The 15429-nt window shown below is 40.0% G+C and overlaps 1 protein-coding gene across 1 annotated transcript; it reads right to left on the bottom strand.

Moving 5' to 3' along the window:
- Nucleotides 1-9018: 9018 nt before the first annotated feature.
- spice1 (spindle and centriole associated protein 1) lies at nt 9019-15333 on the bottom strand. The gene is made up of 18 exons (XM_004081271.5): nt 15140-15333; nt 14927-15022; nt 14100-14147; nt 13823-13963; nt 13638-13740; nt 13435-13553; nt 13057-13133; nt 12841-12983; nt 12645-12764; nt 12304-12572; nt 11161-11292; nt 10953-11070; nt 10744-10854; nt 10205-10653; nt 9544-9718; nt 9414-9471; nt 9237-9306; nt 9019-9157 (listed from the first exon to the last, which is right to left on the bottom strand). Exons 2-18 carry the CDS (start codon nt 15020-15022, stop codon nt 9101-9103), a joined length of 2286 nt encoding a protein of 761 aa, XP_004081319.1. The 5' UTR covers nt 15140-15333; the 3' UTR covers nt 9019-9100.
- Nucleotides 15334-15429: the final 96 nt, after the last annotated feature.

Here is a 15429-nt window from a genome sequence, read left to right as displayed (position 1 = left end):
CATGGGTGCCCACATGAAGGAGGGGTCCTCCCCCAAGACGGACAGGTGATACTAGAACTCATAGAGAAGAATAAACTTATCTAGCTCTACAACTACATATTTAAAGTCCAGCAGATGAGCTACAATGGTCAGGTGTAGGAGCACGGATAAGCCAACAGGAATCTGGAAGAACACCCCTCCTGGGGGAGTGGGAAAAGGATGTTCACAGGACTGCTTACGAGCAATTATAAAACCAATTTCAAGTCTACTACATCTACACTCACCGTTACATATAACATACACCTTGCTAGTACCGGGTTGGACCCACTATCGCCTCCAGATCAGCCTTAATCCTTGGTTGCATAGATTCAACAAAAACATTCCCCCGAGAGTTTGATCCATTTTGACACCACAGCATCACACACAGCTGCTACAAATTTGTTGGCTGTATATCCATGATGGGAATCCCACATCCCAAAGGTTCTCTATTGGGCTAAGTCCGGTGACTGTGGAGGCCATTTGAGTCCAGTGAACTTATTGTCATGGTCAAGAAACCAGTCAGAAGATGGTATACTGTGCTCATAAAGGGGTGGACATGGTGAGCAACAATACGCAGGTAGACTGTGGCATTATAAACACGCTCAATTGGTACCAAGGGGCCCAAAGTGTGCCAAGAAAATATAGCCTCAACTGTTAATAGTAGGCAGAATGGATCCTTTTATGATGTTGACACCAAAATCTAACCCTACCATGCAAATCTCGTACTGGAAAAATTGGAGACTCATCAGACCAGACAACATTCTTCCAATTTTTTATTGTCCAGTATTGGTGAGTCTGTGAATTGTAGCCTAAGTTTCCTGTTTTTAGCTGACAGGAGTTACACTACTTGTGGTCTTCTGGTGCTGTAGCCCACCTGTTGTACATTCAGAGATGCTCTTCTGCAGACCTCAGTTGTAACCAGTAGTTATTTGAGTCACTGTTGTCTTTCCACCAGCTGGAACCAGTCTGGCCATTCTCCTCTGACCTATGGCATCAACAAGGTATATTTGCCCACAGAACTGCTGCTCACTGGATATTTGTTCTTTTTCAGACCATTCTCTGTAAACCCTAGATGGTTCCAGGTGAAAATCCCAGTAGATCAGCAGTTTCTGAAATACTCAGAGCAGCTGGTCTGAAACCAACAACCATGTCATGTTCAAAGTCACTTAAATCCCCTGTCTTCCCCATTCTGATGCTCGGTTTAAACTGCAGCAGATTGTCTTGACGACATCTACGGGCCTAAATGTATTCATTTGCTGCAATGTGATTGGCTGATTCGAAACTTGCGTTGACGAGCATTTTGACAGGTGTTCCTAATAAAGTGGCCAGTTAGTGTATGTTGTTTCAGAATTTACCAAAAGACAAAGAAAATAGAAAATCCCTATTTTGTCAGACGACTAACAATGTTGTGCCAAAGTTAAGTAGTAATATGTTGCATTTTTTGACATAAGAATGCTTAAAAAAAAAAAAGATTGTTGTTAATGTTCTCCTTATTGCTTTGAAAGTTCTGTCACAAACTCTCATAAAATCAGAGAAGAATTATTGTGAACGGAAAAAAAAACACTCTAGAATATTTTTCTGTATAATTGGAAATAAATCAGGGTATGAAGAGGTCAAATGCAAAAAACATCCTCACTTATCTGATTCTCTGAAAATCATTCAAACTAAAGTCAGAATAACCGACCATTAAATGAACGTTTTGTTCGTTTTTATTCAAATTCCAAAAAGGAAAGAACTTTTAGCAGAGCTTTTCCAACTCAAACTAAAATTCTGTAGTTTAAGACTTCTTTTTTAGAAGGTGAGAGGAAATATTGGCACTGATAAACGTCAAGAATTCCTAAAAAAAGTGCTCTTCACTGAACTTCCTGTTCGACCTTGGCCTCCATCTTTTGTTGGGGCATTACAGTAAATAATGTAGGAAAATGTATTGCGTTAAAATAAAATCCAGCTGACATTTATTACAGTATGCCATTAAATGTGTGCGAATATGTTTTATTAGTGAATAATTAACATTCAACCAATCATTTTAACCCATCAACGACTGTATTATGTTTGTTTGGGTTGAAGTTTCTTACATTCTGTTTGAGCGGCTTCACCTCTGGGAGGGTCTCCAACTGAAGTTTAGCAAACCTGGCTCTCTTCTAAAACCGAGACTTGTGCCTCCTTCATCCTGTGTCTTCAATCATACTGACTTTTAGCAAGGTACTTTCTCCAGTCAGCTGGATGTTGGCAATCACGTGGACATTTTTTTCTTTCTCTAGCTAGGAAAGTATTGACCAAAAACAAATTACAGTCTGTCTGATTCAACCCGATGAAATGCACAATTTTAAATTAGCGTTAGTTTAAGTTTTTGATGGTAGTAAGGTGGTTGGGACTGTCACCTCACAGCAAGAAGGCTCCAGTTTAAATCTCTTAGTCCTTTCTGTGTTGAGTTTGCATGTCCTCGTGCATGTTTAGGTTTTTTTTTCCATCGACAGGCCAAAACCATGCTTCACAGGTTCATTGATTTCTCTAAATTTTTCTAAGAGGTGTTTGTGTGTGACCCTACGATGGACTGGCAAACTATCCAGGCTGCAAGGTCACAGAAAGAAGGTTAAAACAGTGCAGTCAGTATGTTTTGCTGACTTTTTAACCTTCTGTCACAATATGACGACTCAGCTACTTCTGAATAATTAGACTGTGTCGCTGTTAAATGTGTCAGTTTGCAATCCTGTGCATGTTCAGTAGTTCCAGATGTTTTTCTGGGATGATGATGTTCAGATGTATATTTGTGCAGTTGCTGATTTAGGGACTTTTAAGGAGAAATAGAAATGCTGTGCTGTTTTTCCCCACTGACTCATCTAATATTCTATTTTGCTCTGAGAAGCAAACACTTAGGGGGTGAATCTGATGTTTATTGGCTCTTTGACATGAATGCTGATCAGGTTTTTATGTTTTCTAACGACTCTCAAAGAGATCCAACTTGAATTTAGAAAGAAAAAACCTTCTTAAAGAGATAAGTCAGTAAGTCTGGTGACATGCATTTGTGCAGCTTTGTTTGTTGTCCCCGTTTATACATTATTAGGCTGTTTTGTGGGGTCAGTTCAAAAAATTATGAGCTGTTTTAATCTAAAGCTCAATTTCTCCATTGTGGCTCCTTTGATGATGTAAACCCATGAAGGGACTCAAGAGAAGACAAGGAGAAGAGAAAAATATTATCATGTCTACTTTATGATTGGAAACATTTCAAATATAACAGTAAAAAGACTGAAGCACCAAAATTCAACATAGACAGCAAGAAAAAGCTAATAGGAAAATGTGAAGTCATGTGTTATTGCAGGAGGAAAAACAAGGAGAGGAAACATAAACGGTTTTGGTAAATTTGACCAACTTTGATCAAAGTCTGATAAGATTACTTCCATTTTATTCTAATTATATTAAAAAGCCACACATTTACAGTAGGGCTGGAAATTAACCTCCAAAAAAAGTTTGATTAAGCTCCAATCTTCAAAAGTAAAAAATAAATAAAGATTTTCTGTTAAAATTCACAATATAAAAATGATTTATTTTTTAATCCTTAAAGTTAAATAAAACACATAACCTGTTGTGAGGTAACTCAGGCTATGCAGATCTTTGCACTAAATTATTTTTTTAGGTTAATCCTCATATATATTTATTTGGGGATTTCCTCACATTTGGAGGATTCATTATTTACATAATTAATCAAAATCTCTTGCTTTTTTGAAAAGGTATCAACCCCTTCATGCCTTAATTTCTTTCCAATATCAATATTGTATTCTTCAGTTTTTTTCATCGTGGTGATACTATCTGAAGTGGGATCCTGGGTGTAATGGAAAATTTTGAATTAGCAACATACGGCGTGAATGCGTTAACCTCGCTGATTCTGTTTGTTTGCTTTGTTTTTTAAAAAGAAAGGCAGAAGTCCAGACTACTTTTACCAGTAAAAAACATTACTATAGTTATAAAGTTCTAGTTGTAATATTCTGGTTTGCAATTCGTGTGTGAGGGTCGTCATTGTTTTAAATCTCTTTATATCCAGATCAGCACTTCCTGTTAATGCAAACGTGCATTATTTCCAAATGCTGATGTGAGTTAAAAGAATTGTATTTGCTACACAATTTATTGATATATTAATATATTGGGATTTAATCACTATCAATGTTCTACTGTTGGGGTCCTTTGATGACACTAAAAGAAAGAAAAAGTAAAAGAGGACGTGGCGTTGGAACGCATCACGCCTCATCAACAAGTACCGTCTGTGAGCGTGTGACCACTCATTTGCCCTCTCCTTCGCCTTCTTCCCTCTCAGCCCTCAGTAGGCACGCCAGCGGGTCCGGAGAAAAAGAGGCTTTTGGGGGGGGATCAAAAACAGATGTTTCCCCCCTTGCCCTTCTCCTCTTAACTCACACACAAACACGTGCTGTCCAGTACACACATGCTGGCTGTAATTCAGAACCGGCACCAGTGCCCAGTCAGAGCGACGGGCCTGCATGACCCTGAGCTTGACCCGGCCTGCAGCGCCTCAGACAGGAAAGGGATGCAATTGGCTTCAGCTGTGACCCTCTGCTCCTTCTCTGCTGCATGCGCCACTTCTTCTCGTTAGAACAAACCTATTTTAAAGAGCAAAGCAGCTTTCACTGCCATTAAAGCCAACACCCTGGAGCATGGCGGCAGGGACGGAGGGGCGAGGTTGAAAAGATGAAGAAAAGGTAAAAAGCCAAAGGAACAAAGGAGTTTTTTTTTTCCTAAAAGAACATCAAAGTATTAAAAAAAAATGCGCAAAAAAGGCAGTGTGTAAGAAAATCCAGACGGAGGGGAGAGGCCAAACTGCAGCATATCACTTGCAGCTGTTGCAACCTCATGTTCCCAGAATCCACTGCAACTTCAACAGTCTTTTTTTTATAAGAAAGGGTGGTGTCATGGTTACTTTAATATCAAACATCCAAAACAAGAATCCAAAATGTTGGAAAGAAAAGAGGATGAAGTCACTTTAAAAAAAAAAGACAATTAAATTACTTTAAGTATAAACAGCAATAAGACTCATTTCATGAAGGAATATCTTTCTTATATTAGGATGTTCAGCAAAGATTTAAGGGAAAAATCTGATTAGCCCCCCCCCCCCCTGGATTGTTGTTTTATCCTTTTGCAACTGACAAATTCCTTTAAATGCCAACATTTCTCTTTTAATTTATTCATAACGCCATGCGGTGTTTAGCTTACTTTCAGTCTTCAGTAACTCCACAACTGGGGAATAAAAATATTTACATATTTCATCTTTGGTGATCTGCAACCACCAAAACCTAAACTAAAGGAGGGGGGGGGGCATACAGATGTGTGTGTGTAAGTGAGAGTGGCAGAGCATGCAGATGTCGATTAATATCAGTGCTCAGAGTGGCGGGGGCGCCTTCCATTCAGGGCTGACTGATGTGCGTCCCAAATTGATTTATGAAAACAGTCCCTAATCAATTATGTGTGGAGAAAGTAGAGAAAAGGGGAAGACATGGAGGATTTTGGTTGGGGGGGCTGCATGGGTAAAAGAGGATTGTGAAGACAGAGCAGCAGAAAGGAATGATGCTCAGGAATGTGTCCAATATATGCCACAGGTGTGCAACACAGTGGATGAGAGGTTTGACACGGTGCCGACAAAGCACGTGCACAAGTAGAAAGTAAAGTTTACAGGAAACGACTTTAAAGTTGGGTGAAAATGACAGACTTTAGCTGAAGCAGTTCAGGTTTTGTTTGTGCAGCGGTGCAATGTGGTTTTTGTGGTGATAGTAGCACAGTTTTTGACCCGGGCAAGTAGTGGAGCAAAGGGAAGCTGCAGTTGTTTAAAAAGCCCTTCTCTTGCTTCACCCATTGTGCCCGAGACTAGGGTTTGTGGGGGAAGTGGAGGTTCACGCTGAGAGCTCGTTTCTCCTGCCTGTCAGAACTATCTGGGATACAGCCGGAACTAATCAACTCCAATAGGCCTCCCCATTACCCAGGGTGCAATGGGCCACGATCTGGGGGCTGGCTGGTGGGAAACGGAGTGGAGGGAGCAGGGAAAGGACCCCCACCTCACCCACTCACCCTCCACTGCCCCAGCACACATGCAAGCACTCCATTACTCCACCAAGCCGTGCAGCACACACAACACTCCCACTGTTTCACACTCAAGCAATAATAAACACTTGCAATAATATTTTCACAGCAGCCAACGGCCTGCATCAGATCTGAACTTCGCAGAGCTGCAAGGGACGCTCCTGCGCACATGTGCACACGTGACATATCAATTTAAACAATTATATTTTACTAACACTTTAAAAAAAATAACAGATTTGATCAACAACAAACAAAAAATATAATAAAACTTGCAAATTGATGACATTAAACTTGCTTCTGCCTAAAAATGGCAGAAAAAATTATACATTTCTAAAAACCCAATAGGATTTGATCTGTTTTGAAGCTTAAGTATGTTATTTATTTATTTTTCAATATGTGCTTAGTTTTGATTTTTGTGTTTATTTATGTTGAATGTGTGTGTGGGGGGGGGGGGGGGGGGGGCTAACATTTGTTTTTATAAAGGTTGCAAGAAACCACACAGGAGTGCAGCACATAAACACTGCCCTCTGCTGGTTCCAACAGACCCCTGCAACACATGGAGGACCACTAAGGAGGAAATGTTGTCATGGAATGATTATTATAATGTTAAAAAGTATAAAGAGCTCTTACATTGGGGGAAATTGTATTTAAGTTACTTTTAAATCAACATTGTCATAAAGTATGTATGATATTTAATGAATCTGTCTATGCAGTAATTTCAGAAAGAAAGAAGAGCCCAAAGTCCACTTTTAAAGTGTGTGCACAATCCCGACTCTGTTTTCTGAGTCCACTTTATTGAGGTGAAATGGGGGCAGATTAAATAGGAAATGGCCTGGATGCCCCTCTGAAGTGGCATGTTTGTGAGTTTTACCTGCTTTAGTCAAGTTTTCCCCTTTCTCCTGAATTTGAAAAACCTTTTCCTCTGACATCAGTTGAGCAGCCTCCCTGCTTTTGTGAGTTGTCAGTGTGAAGAATAACAGTGGGGAGTGGAGGAGTGGTGGTCACATGGGAAACCTCCTCAGGCCCTGCGCTGGAGGAAGGGTATTCAGGGGCACTGGGCTGGGGTTAATCCCCATTCACCCTGTCCTTCACAGAGGCGGGATGGGTACAATAAGCCGCGCCTGCTTCCCCCTGCTTGTCCACTGTGACCTCTGCCCCCACGTTTACGGCTGCTGTCTCTACCCCTTTATCCCTCCATTCTCTTATTATCTGCAATATTTACTCCTTTTGATTCCCCCGCTGGTCAATGCCCACGCGGCCCTTATGCTCAAATACAAAACTCAAGTGCGCTCAGCTTTTTTAGCATCACCCTAAAACCTTAAAACCAAAAGCAAACATTAAGCCAAAAGTTAATGTGTGTTCTTATTCAAACAGGGAAGCGCGACATCCGTGTGCGAGATGTAAGATTAAACAAAAGTTATTTAAGAAGTGAAAAGGATAACTGAATCATTGTGGGAACGTAAAATACATCAGAATACATTGAGCACTTTAAAGGACACTGAGGAACTCCTGCTATTTAAATAAAGATCCACTGATAAAAATTGTTGTTAACATGTTCTTGTGTCATTTTCCCATGATGAAGATAATGTAAGAAAATTCAGCCTAAAATTGCATTTCAGAGTTTTTCTTCATTCGAATCATTGTGATTCAGGAGCAGACGAAAAAATGCTGTTTTAAAAAGAGTTAATTTGTCACGTAGAAAATACACAAGGTGTGTCACAAGCTCCCTGCTCTGCTCCATTCTGATGCATCCACTTGTGGACGACTACATCCATGTACATCTTCATTTTCCTCACCCAAGCTGGCATCTGGATCAAAACTGTACAGCTGGACAGCTCTAACATTGCTCATCATTTCTTTTTGCACTGGTACTGTTAGGTTTGGGTTGTGACGGGCTGTGAGCTAGTGAGAGAATGTGTAAACAGAGAGCTCTCAGCAATGGTGAGGGGGTGGGGTTGTTTTGCGTCAACAGTTCCGCCCACAGCTCAAATTTCTGCCGCTGTACAGAAACTATGTCCTCCAAAACAACACTGTTTTTTTATATGGCTAAAAACATCATATTCATAATTAAACCCAGAGCACTTTCACCGGGGGGATTTTCACCCGAGCAAAACCATTTACATGAATTTCAATATGTCGCATGTCAAGTCAAGTCTTATGTGTCCCAGAAATGGGTGGACCAAAGACCAAGTTTCTAGTATCATTTTGTTATTATTTTAGGAATTTTTTTTCTCAAATTCCGAATTTTTCAGTAATTTTGAGCATGTTTTTAGGAACTTCCCTTTTTTTTCTTTTTCATTTTTTTACACATACCACAGTTGAAAATAAAAGAGAACTACTGGTAATTTAAATTATAATGTGTTGTCATGTTTTGATCCATTTTTTATAACAAGTACTTTTTGTTGGGTGTATTATATCAGTTAACAAATACCTCGCAAAAGTAAGGGTGTAACTTTTTATAGGGAAAGTGTTCTCTCTGGGAACACTTTTACAATAACTCAAAAGATGATTTGAGAGGGACTTTAAGTTCTGAATTAGGTCTCATTACAGTCAATGACGAGCTGGCATAACATAGTAATAAGGTTATATAAATATAAGATAGCATGGGTGTTTTAAAAAGCATCCATAAGACATATACAAGGTAAACAGCAGGACAAATAAAATTTGGCGCAGCAAAGCAGATACGTGGAAGGTTTTAAGTAGCAACCATTATATACTTTTAGTTATTATTTGATTTTTTTTTCACACTTATTCATATTTTGCTCATCATTCTTGAAGTTGTCTAAGCTGTACAGATTTAATCTTTTTTTTCCATTTGTATGTATAGTTTAGGGTAGGACATGTTGGCATTTAAATTATCCTCTGCTGGTGTGAGTAAAAAAATATAACTTTAGCATAGACAGAACACAAAAATCCCAGTTTTTTTTTTTTAAATAAAAGCTATTTTATTCAGGTAAATGAAAATAACAATAGATAAAAGATTGAAAGGTGTAATTCGTTCTCATCTCATGTGGGCAGACAAAGCAAACCAGCCTTCACTTTTCTTCTGCTTGTCCACCTGTTTGAATGATAATAGTGCAAATTAAAATCATTTATTAAAGTTCAAAGACTTTAGTTTGTAGTTTAGGTTAAAGCACCTGTGAATTTCTGTCAATTTCAAAACCCAATCTGTGAGACGACACATCAGACCCAACAGACCCAACAGACCTGTGAGATGAAGATAAAAATGTGATTTCTTTTCCAGCAGTTACACATGAGATCTTTTCAGCTTTGTAGATGTTTTTTTTTAATTAAAATTGTTTTAAAAAGCCCACCTTCTTTCACCTCTATGATGTGATGGTAGCTCCCGCTCAGGCACCAACTCTGCTCCAGCTGAAAACCAAATACTGACAATGAAGTCATTACCTGATAGGAATCCAGATCTTACACCCTCCCCCATCATACCTGCTGTTTCTGGACTGAAAGCAGAAGCAGGGATGGGGGAGTCCGAGTTAAAAGCTCTGCCTGCAACACTTTGCTTCTGTTGCTCAATGAGCTCCAGCAGTCGCTCCCTGGCCGCTGCACTCTTCCTGTTGAGCTCCAGGAGGCGCTGTTCCACACTGTTTACACTGAGGGTGTCCTAATTGTGAAAAAAAAAGACTCCATCTTATTTGTTAAATACAGATTTTATGCCCTCACTCTGAGCAGAAGCCCATTGAGATAACTTTTTTTGTAAATATTGGGCTACATAAATAAAATAAAATTGAATTAAATTAGAAGGGCTGTTTGTTGCTCATTTCATCCTAAATTTGTTTGAAATAGATACTCTTAATTAGCTCTGAAGGCCTTGTTTGTCTTTGTAAGTATATTACAAATATCAGGAAATTAATTTTTTGTCCAAAAAAAATAAATTAATCCCACTGAACATTAAACAAAACAGTATTATCTTAACGTGATTTACAAAGGTCTTTAATAAATTCTTGGTTTTTTCATGTATTGATTTTAGAGCAATGAGTTTCTAATGGAAGAGTTTAATCTTCATGACATTGATTTAGTTAAAGATTTGAAACATACGTAATATTTAAACTAAATGTCTGAATTTAAATATAATGAGGTGTTTTCTGACCTTCGTTGGGGTTTCTGAAACAACCCCACTGCCCATCTCGGCTCTCGTTTGTTCAAGCTGCAATTCTTTTCCAGGACACACGTCCTCTTGACGCCTTCTGTTTGTGCTGGCGGACTTGGATGTTATTCTCTCCCCTTCATTCTGAGGCGAGACTCTTCCTGTGACGGTGGAGCTTTTGCGATCATCGCTTCTGCCAGAAGCCCCTCTGACCCCAGATCCAAGGCCCTGAGCCTGACTCAGCTGAGCTCTGATCAGGTCGTTCTCTCTTTTCAGTTTGGTGATCTCATCCAGCAGCGAGTCTGGAGAGAAGTGCGAGTGGCGAGAGTCAGAGGTAACTGACAGAGAGGGGCCGGAGGAAAGTCCGGTCAGCCCTGAAGCAGAACCAGGAGGTGGATCAGGCTCACGGGAACGCAGGAAATCTATCGAAGGAAGCTGCTGTGGATGAAGACCTGTAGGGACAGGGAAACTTAAGCCTCTCAGATCCAAGATGAAGGTCCACACTGGGAGAACTTTCAATTCTTAATGAATAACAGTGTTACCAGGACTTTGCTGGAGGATACTTTCTTGTCGAGGTGGGGTGAGCAGGACAGCAGGAGAGACGAAACCCTGAGTTTGTGTAGGAGCTCGCTCAGCATCTGGAGCACATTTACCTACAGTACACAAACAGTAACAAATATAAACGAGTTATTCACTGTTTACTGCATATCTATAATTACAATTGATGCAGACTAAACCAAACAGACATGACCTGGAACAAAAGTTTGGTACGGGCTGGAGGGTTCCCCCAACAGTCCCAGTCCTCCCATCGCCAACACCACATTATCCAACTTCTGCTCCAGCTCTGCGGTGCGCCGCTGCAGATCTGCCTGAGACGCCCGCAACAGAAAACAAGAAATGTAAAAATGAAAGAAAAGAACCCGCATGGATGAACTGACGAGATAAATAAAGGGCTGCACCTGCACAGCAGCAGCCTCCTCTCTCAGAGCCATGGTTTCTGCGGTGAGAGCGTCGATGAGCCCTCGCTGCTCTTTCAGTTCTCCCTCAAGTCTCCGTCTGCCCTCAGTCTCTTTCTGAGTATCCTCTCCCGCCTCACAAAAAGCAGACCGAACATGAGCAAACTCAGGCATATGGAAAGAATCACACACTCTGTGAGGCACTGAAATAACAACGAACCAAAAAGCAGACGCTTTTATTTAGCACAAACAGACGATAAACTGAAGAAGTTGTGAAGCAACCAGTTTACTTAATTTGAAATCCAGATTCTGTGGCACAGCTTTCAGCTTGACCTGATCTGTTCATGTTTAGAAAATCCCGTGAAGTTTGATCACTGAAAATCAGTACATCCTCCTGAATACCAGCAATGCAAGTCTGTAGAGGACAGACATGCATTTCTAAACCTGAAAACCTTTCGTTAGTGGGGAGGCAGTAAAGGAGGCTTTCACAAAAACATGAAAAGAAATAAATGTATCAGAGGAACTCTAAAATTAAAGAACCTAAAAAGATTCCTACAGATTTCAAAACCAAAAAAAAGGGCTAGCAGGAATAAAGGCATTGTGGGAAAACGCTCAAACTGTTCTGGAGACTAAACGTCCTTACTTTCGCGGCTCTGTATTCTGCCCCTTTAATAGCTGTGTCTGAATTACCTTATTCACTAATTTGTCAGGGTGTCAAAACTACAATTCCAAAATCTAGTGCCCTAGATTTTCCCAGAAGTATCTGCGAAAAATAGTGTCCATTGATGCTCACTAGACTGTTGAATGTAGACCACAATGCGTTGTGTTTGAACAATTTGTCATTTGAAAAAAATTAATTTACATTTAACTTTTATAAATGATCCGAGTTTTCATTATTTGAAAAAAGAGGATTCATAAATAACCTTTATAAAAGGATCATATTACTTCAGCAAGTGGGTGATGTCATAATTAGCAGCAAAAAAGAAAAGTGTCTGAATGGCATTAAAATCCAGGGCACTAGATTGTCCTGCACTAAATAGTCTTTTCGGGGAATTTTGGACATTGCAGAGGATTTTTTTTCTTTTCTTTTTTTCTTCCAAACCATATGATGCTTGATGACACTGAAAAACCTTTATTCTATAATACCTGTCTGAGGAGGTGAACTAATCTCCCAAGTGTTGAGACCAAGGCCACAGAGAATCCAGTGAGGCTTTGTGTTTTGTGCTGTTTCAGACTCTGAGCTGACGCCATCTGAGGACAAAAAGCGTCCAAGTCTGCCTCCACCTGCCCCAGCATGGCCTGCAACAGCCCCAGACCGGACTGCTCCCCACTTAGAGAGGCAGCAGTGGAGCCGTCCAGCTCCGAGCCATGAGAAACACATTTCCTGACCTTCCTGGTGCAGCTGCCACTCCTTCCTGCAAATAAATAAATACATTTAAATATTTTATAGTTTTAAACCAAGTCCTTAAGTAGTCAAAAATTATTACCAGATCGACAGAGCAGCGGTTCAGGATTCAGGACCTGAGAAACCTGAGATGACGTTTCCTCTTCGTTTTCCTCAAAGTGTTTGGAGCGAACACGCTGAACAGCAACTGTGGCATTGAGAGCTGCAACAAGATCCAGTCTGATTGATATTTTACTGTTCAATCCCCACAACAACAGCTGACTTTAACTACAGGTTACCGTTTTGGTTTGGTGGCTTTCGTGATGCACAGGGAGTCACAGGACCATCATCGCTGTCTGCATGATGAAAGTTGGAGTGATGCATTTTCTGCTGACGTAAAACTCCACTTCCAGACTGCGACTTTGATTTCCGTCCAGTTACCCTGCAAATAAATGACAGCATTAGCACACAAGTTGCTATGACAACCCTTTGATTGTGTTCATTGAATGTGTTACCTGTGGATTACATGACTGTCTGAACTGGTGTTTTCAACTCTGCGGTTTTCCTTTGAAACTTCTAGATCATTGAGAGCCTGAAATAAAATTGATTAGCAGCAAAAAACTTCATTTGATGAAAAATAAAACTCATGCAGCATGAAGAAGAACCAGACTTCAGAGCAACAAAAGCAAAAAAAAACGTTTAGCAGATAACTACGAAACTGAACTGCATGAAAACGCAAAAACTTTTATAAAAGATATATCTGTTACTTCTTTCTGTCTGACAACAAAATGGTTTAAGGGTTTCATTTACACCACATCCCTAAGGTATTCTTAAGACTCATATTCTTTCAGGGTGGTGCTAAAGGGAAAAAAAGAGTTGTAAAAATTACACACCTCTTGATCCATCATTGATTGGCTGAGGAAAGATAAGTGAGTCGGGGGATCTGGTCTCTCCAGAACAGGCAATTCTGTGTCAGAATCACAGTTTGGTGCCATTGTCACACTGGGGTGTCCTATAAAAAAAACAACACAAGAAGCTTTAAATGTAAAGTAAAAAAAAAAAAAGGAGTATTGTACAAAACAGGCTATATCATTACCAATCTGTCTCTGTGGAGCATCTCCAAACAGGTCTTTAACAACAGCCATGGCTCTGTCAGAACGGGCCAGTACGTCCTGCAGCAGCAGCTGATCAGAGAAAACCTGCAGCACACCACCAGGTAGGAGACATGTCATCAACCCTTAACAGAAAACATGCTAAATCCAGGAGAATAATCGCACACACCTCCCTGATGATACTAAGGCTAGCTGGATCCAGAGGCGCGGGGCTGCCAGCTTGTCTGGCACAACGTTTTAGGGCTTTTTCTTTGAGTTCCCACTGAGCAACAGCTTTGTTTCGAGACTTGTGAATCTCATGTCGATGAGTCTAAAGCAGAAAGAACAGGTTAACTTTCTTTGCTGTTAGTTATCAAAAACAATCAATGACAACTGATATAATCTATTTTAAAATCCATTGTGTTTCTGAAACGCATGACGGAGTGTGCATAACTCTAAAAGCTTACTAGTTCAGCCGGTGTTGGCTTGTGCACAGACAGATCATGGACAGTGCTCTGAAACAAAAAATATTCAACATTATTTTTTTAAACGGTGGTTGTTAAAGACCCACTCCAAGGAAATCTTGTTTTTAGTGTTTCAAACATGCCCTTGTGACATTTTTCTGATGATGGAGGACATATATATCGTTTTCCCCGTCCGAGCTGACATCTGGCTCAAAACTGTACAGCTGGATAGCTCCAATTGAATTTCAGGTAGCAGGATAACATGTAAACAGAGTGCGCCCTGCAACAGGGAGGGGGGTGTCAACAGTCCCACCTACAACTCAAAGGGGAATTTCTAATGAACTACAGCTGCTCTGCAGAAACTATGTCCTAGAAGAATACACAGGTTTTGTTTGTTTTTTTGTGGCTAAAAACAGGATACTTAAAAGACCACTGGGACTGCTTTTAAAATTGCTCAAAAGATGATTAGAGTCCAATATATAATTTATTACCCTGGTCTTTAGCTGTTAAAATAGCTAAACCACTGATATCTTAATGTCTCTGAAGATGGAAGAAGTCACATAAATCTGATTTGTTATCAAATTAAGTATTTTCACATAACTGGGGATTCAAACAGAAGAGTAAAGGGACTTTCATAAAGAACTTTTTAAAGGAAACATTAACCGAAAGCCACATTATAACAGGAAACAAATCTATATTAATCTCTATTCAATACTTTAATCAATCGATAGTGACTTTCCTAAGAAAAATTGTATAATTTAAATATAAAGGGTTCCTTCCTTTTTATTGTTTTTCCTTAATAATTAGTGACAGCAGGTGTCCTTGCTCACCACCCAGTCTCTTTTTGGAGCTTTGGCCTTCTTCGCGCGAACAGACTCCTTTCCTTTCGTTGGTTGTTGTGAACGCCCCAGTCTGGCAAATGACATCTGCAGAAACACACACACACAAAGATATGAAGCAAGTATCATCATCAGCTTTCTGCCTAGCTTCAAGTTAGCAATAGCACGACGATCAACATAATTTCCAGCTGAAATAAAACGTACGTTTTACAACCAGGGCGGACTGGGGCGAAAAAAATAAACCTTTGTTTGCTAAAACAAAATGATGGAGACTTTGTTTCGTGTTAACATTCCTCTTTTGTTGTTGTTTTGACAACTTTTAAAAAGTTACGCGCCACTTCCTGTGCTGTTGCCACGGATACTGTTTCACGGTGTGGCATGATGGGAAAAAAATCTTCTTCGTTGTTTTGGCAAAACAGTTTTTGGCCTTTGTGTTGCACTGCCACCTTCTGGTAGCAATCTAAATCGGGAATCCACACCTGATTTTCGATTTT

The sequence above is a fragment of the Oryzias latipes genome, chromosome 20 (assembly GCF_053564925.1).
Source record: "Oryzias latipes strain Hd-rR chromosome 20, Olatipes_Hd-rR_3.1".
Lineage (NCBI taxonomy): Eukaryota > Metazoa > Chordata > Actinopteri > Beloniformes > Adrianichthyidae > Oryzias > Oryzias latipes.
The sequence above is the reverse complement of the archived record's forward strand: the minus strand, read 5'-3'. Positions and strand labels throughout refer to the sequence as shown.